The sequence below is a fragment of the Hemibagrus wyckioides genome, linkage group LG07 (genome assembly GCF_019097595.1).
Source record: "Hemibagrus wyckioides isolate EC202008001 linkage group LG07, SWU_Hwy_1.0, whole genome shotgun sequence".
Taxonomy (NCBI): Eukaryota; Metazoa; Chordata; class Actinopteri; order Siluriformes; family Bagridae; genus Hemibagrus; species Hemibagrus wyckioides.
The window spans coordinates 5,459,112-5,464,111 of NC_080716.1; the positions used below are offsets into that span (position 1 = coordinate 5,459,112).

General features: G+C 38.8%; 1 protein-coding gene across 8 annotated transcripts in view; it reads right to left on the bottom strand.

Annotated features, from left to right (window-relative positions):
* si:dkey-127k13.1 (PWWP domain-containing DNA repair factor 3A) overlaps positions 1-5,000 on the bottom strand; it is a 16,755-nt gene that overhangs the window by 11,739 nt on the left and 16 nt on the right. The window contains exons 1-5 of one of the 8 annotated variants that reach the window (XM_058395407.1): positions 4,907-4,975; positions 4,351-4,421; positions 3,525-4,235; positions 3,216-3,417; positions 2,834-2,971 (exon numbers count right to left, since the gene is read on the bottom strand). In XM_058395407.1, the coding sequence (XP_058251390.1) occupies positions 2,834-2,971; positions 3,216-3,417; positions 3,525-4,199 (1,015 nt within the window). In that variant the 5' untranslated portion in view covers positions 4,200-4,235; positions 4,351-4,421; positions 4,907-4,975. Of the gene's footprint in view, positions 1-2,833; positions 2,972-3,215; positions 3,418-3,524; positions 4,236-4,350; positions 4,422-4,878 lie in introns of all 8 variants that reach the window. The other 7 variants (XM_058395415.1, XM_058395410.1, XM_058395408.1 and 4 more) reach the window with 7 other exon arrangements.

Sequence of the window (5,000 nt, forward strand, 5' to 3'; positions counted from 1 at the left end):
GTGTGTATTAATACAGTGTGTGTGTGTATTAATGCAGTGTGTGTGTATTAATACAGTGTGTGTGTTATGTATATACAGTGTGTGTGTTATGTATATACAGTGTGTGTGTATACAGTGTGTGTGTATTATGTATATACAGTGTGTGTATGTATATACAGTGTGTGTGTTATGTATATACAGTGTGTGTGTTATGTATATACAGTGTGTGTGTTATGTATATACAGTGTGTGTGTATACAGTGTGTGTGTATTATGTATATACAGTGTGTGTGTTATGTATATACAGTGTGTGTGTATTATGTATATACAGTGTGTGTGTGTATTATGTATATACAGTGTGTGTGTGTATTAATACAGTGTGTGTGTGTATTAATGCAGTGTGTGTGTTAATACAGTGTGTGTGTATTAATGCAGTGTGTGTGTATTAATACAGTGTGTGTGTATTAATGCAGTGTGTGTGTATTAATACAGTGTGTGTGTGTATTATGTATATACTGTGTGTGTATTATGTATATACAGTGTGTGTATACAGTGTGTGTGTGTATTATGTATATACAGTGTGTGTATTATGTATATACAGTGTGTGTATACAGTGTGTGTGTGTATTATGTATATACTGTGTGTGTATTATGTATATACAGTGTGTGTGTGTATTATGTATATACAGTGTGTGTATTATGTATATACAGTGTGTGTATACAGTGTGTGTGTGTATTATGTATATACAGTGTGTGTGTATTATGTATATACAGTGTGTGTATACAGTGTGTGTGTGTATTATGTATATACAGTGTGTGTGTGTATTATGTATATACAGTGTGTGTGTTATGTATATACAGTGTGTGTATACAGTGTGTGTGTATTATGTATATACAGTGTGTGTGTGTATTATGTATATACAGTGTGTGTGTGTATTATGTATATACAGTGTGTGTATACAGTGTGTGTGTGTATTATGTATATACAGTGTGTGTGTATTCAGTGTGTGTGTATTATGTATATACAGTGTGTGTGTGTTTTATGTATATACAGTGTGTGTATACAGTGTGTGTGTATTATGTATATACAGTGTGTGTATACAGTGTGTGTGTATTATGTGTATACAGTGTGTGTATACAGTGTGTGTGTGTATTATGTATATACAGTGTGTGTATACAGTGTGTGTGTGTATTATGTATATACAGTGTGTATTATGTATATACAGTGTGTGTATACAGTGTGTGTGTGTATTATGTATATACAGTGTGTGTATTATGTATATACAGTGTGTGTATACAGTGTGTGTGTGTATTATGTATATACAGTGTGTGTATACAGTGTGTGTGTGTATTATGTATATACAGTGTGTGTATTGTGTATACAGTGTGTGTGTGTATTATGTATATACAGTGTGTGTGTATTATGTGTATACAGTGTGTGTGTGTATTATGTATATACAGTGTGTGTATTCAGTGTGTGTGTATTGTATATACAGTGTGTATTATGTATATACAGTGTGTGTATTATGTATATACAGTGTGTATGTATATTATGTATATACAGTGTGTGTATTATGTATATACAGTGTGTGTATTGTGTATACAGTGTGTGTGTGTATTATGTATATACAGTGTGTGTGTATTATGTGTATACAGTGTGTGTGTGTATTATGTATATACAGTGTGTGTATTCAGTGTGTGTGTATTGTATATACAGTGTGTATTATGTATATACAGTGTGTGTATTATGTATATACAGTGTGTATGTATATTATGTATATACAGTGTGTGTATTATGTATATACAGTGTGTATGTGTATATACAGTGTGTATTATGTATATACAGTGTGTATTATGTATATACAGTGTGTGTGTGTATTATGTATATACAGTGTGTATTATGTATATACAGTGTGTGTATACAGTGTGTATTATGTATATACAGTGTGTGTATACAGTGTGTATTATGTATATACAGTGTGTATTATGTATATACAGTGTGTATACAGTGTGTATTATGTATATACAGTGTGTATTATGTATATACAGTGTGTGTGTATATTATGTATATACAGTGTGTATTATGTATATACAGTGTGTATGTGTATTATGTATATACAGTGTGTATGTGTATATACAGTGTGTATTATGTATATACAGTGTGTATGTGTATTATGTATATACAGTGTGTATTATGTATATACAGTGTGTATGTGTATATACAGTGTGTATTATGTATATACAGTGTGTATGTGTATTATGTATATACAGTGTGTATTATGTATATACAGTGTGTATGTGTATATACAGTGTGTATTATGTATATACAGTGTGTATGTGTATTATGTATATACAGTGTGTATTATGTATATACAGTGTGTATGTGTATATACAGTGTGTATTATGTATATACAGTGTGTATGTGTATTATGTATATACAGTGTGTATTATGTATATACAGTGTGTATGTGTATATACAGTGTGTATTATGTATATACAGTGTGTATGTGTATTATGTATATACAGTGTGTATTATGTATATACAGTGTGTATGTGTATATACAGTGTGTATGTGTATTATGTATATACAGTGTGTATGTGTATATACAGTGTGTATGTGTATTATGTATATACAGTGTGTATGTGTATATACAGTGTGTATGTGTATTATGTATATACAGTGTGTATGTGTATATACAGTGTGTATTATGTATATACAGTGTGTATGTGTATATACAGTGTGTATTATGTATATACAGTGTGTGTGTATTATGTATATAGTGTGTATACAGTGTGTATTATGTATATACAGTGTGTGTGTATACAGTGTTTATACAGTGTGTGTGAGAGACTCACTCTGTCTGATCCTCTGTAGGACGCTGGGCAGCTCTTCGTCCTCTTCGTCCTCCTCATCGTCCAGCGCGAGTGTTTGTGTGAGAGACAGATTATCCTCCTGTACACTCAGCTCAATGGACAGGTCAGAGGTCGTCTCTTCTGGAACACAAAATCCCATAATAATCCTCACACTCAGGCTCGTCGTACAGAGTGTCATCACAGACCCCGTGTACTGCAGTGTGTGTGTGCGTGTGTGTGTGTGTGAGAGAGAGAGAGATGAACAGGAGTCTCCAGCATCAGCACTTACAGGAACACTCAGAGGTCAGTGTAACTATAAACAAATAAACAGTACACCTGAACACAACACTGTGCGGGGTTTCTCTGAAAGAAAATTCATCACTACCTGGCTCATGGTGCTCCGAATCCTCCAGCACAAAGCGTGTCCTCATTCGCTGGCTGGGGGGAAGCTCCGCTTTCGCCGATTTCTTCTTTCTCTGCCTTTTGACTGGTGGCATCTCACACGATTCATGTTCCGCCTTCTTCCTCGGCCTCTTCCTCCGCTGAGCTTCAGGATTCTGAGATCGGACTCTCTTTGGCAGTGTTTTCTGTTCAAGGGAAAAATCATCAACCATTAAAAGAATCAGAGAGGGGGAGGATCCCAGGGCGGGAGGTTCAGCCAATCAGCTGATGAGGAATAAATAACGAGTGATACCGTGATGGGGCTGAGGTGCAGCTGGGACTGCGGTGTCCTGCTGCGCTGTGGGGTGGAGCTGAGGCGGGGTTTGGGTGGACGCCCTCGCCGTGGCTTCGGCGTTCCTACGGCCAAGTCACATTTGGGCAGGGAAACAGGTGTGTCCTGAGGAGAACCCGGACATGACAATGTAGCGTGTGTTGAGGTCTCTTTAGTAGCTCTCAGTCCCTGAGTGCGTGGTGGTGGTGATGATGATGGTGGTGGTGGTGGTGATGATGGTGGTGGTGGTGATGATGATGGTGGTGTTATTCTGGCATTTTGCTGCTCAGTCTGTGTGGTGTCAGGATCAGCACCGGGGTCTGATCTCTCATCAGGGCTGATATCTGATCTCTCCTTCTTCTCGCTCTTCTTCTTCCTCCCTCTCCGAGGAGAACGTCCGGAGGAGTTTCGGGTCAAGTGTCCGTTTCTTGCTGGTGTGTGTGTGTGTGAGACAGGTGACAGAGGTGAGACAGCCGTGGATTTGGAGTCAGGATGCTGTGCGACAGCTCTGCCTGCTTTTCCTCTGGTTTTCTTCTCAGGTGCAGTGTGAGCTTTGGAGGCGGGGTCAGAGCTGGTCTCCGATGAAGTGGGAGGAGCCTGTCGGTTGGGGATTTTCTGGGGTCGTCCTCTACGGCGGGGTTTGTCCAAGCTGCTCATGCTGACACGTTCAGGCAGTTTCCCAGGGACATGGTTCTGTTCGGAGCAGAAACAACACGGAGTGTCGAGACCGGCGTTTTATCAGTCACTGGAAGCTACAAGGCTGCACTGCAAAAGCGATTTCAGGGTCAGAAAAACATTAATACCGAACCTTTAAAACGATCACAGCCGCAGCACGTCTAAGTCATGGAGTGGGCGTGGCCTGCCCGGCCGTTAGTGACTCTAAAGGGGGGCGTGGCCTCGGGTTAGTCAGTTGGTCAGTAATAGTTTAATTTGTTTACGCTTTGCAGCCTGAACATGGTCAGATGGATGTCAAGCACATTTAGCATAAAATCTTTTAGAAGTTTTATTTATTTTATAAAAGGTAAATAAATAAACATTCAGCCTGCAGCGCAGCAAAGCCAGAGACTTTTCACTCAGATAAATCGTTTAAAATGTTCAAACAGAGCACAGAGCTGGAGTTCACACACATCACACACATTTAAATCAGCTTTCGGCTAAAACACTGACAGCTAGCTAACCCTTAGCTTTAGCTGTGAGGCTAACTAACCAGTTCGACAGCAGCAACAACACAGAGCAGCGCCCTCGTCTAGTTTAACACGCGTCTATTACACGCACCGCTGCTTTATCAGATCTAATACAATCCTAGAAACATTATAAAAACTAAACAAATACATACTGTTTATATTCGAAGTGTTTATACTCACTCACTTACTTACTCACTCTCTCTCTCTCTCTCTCTCTCTCTCTCTCTCACTCACACACACACACACACACACACTCTCTCTCTCTCTCTCTCTC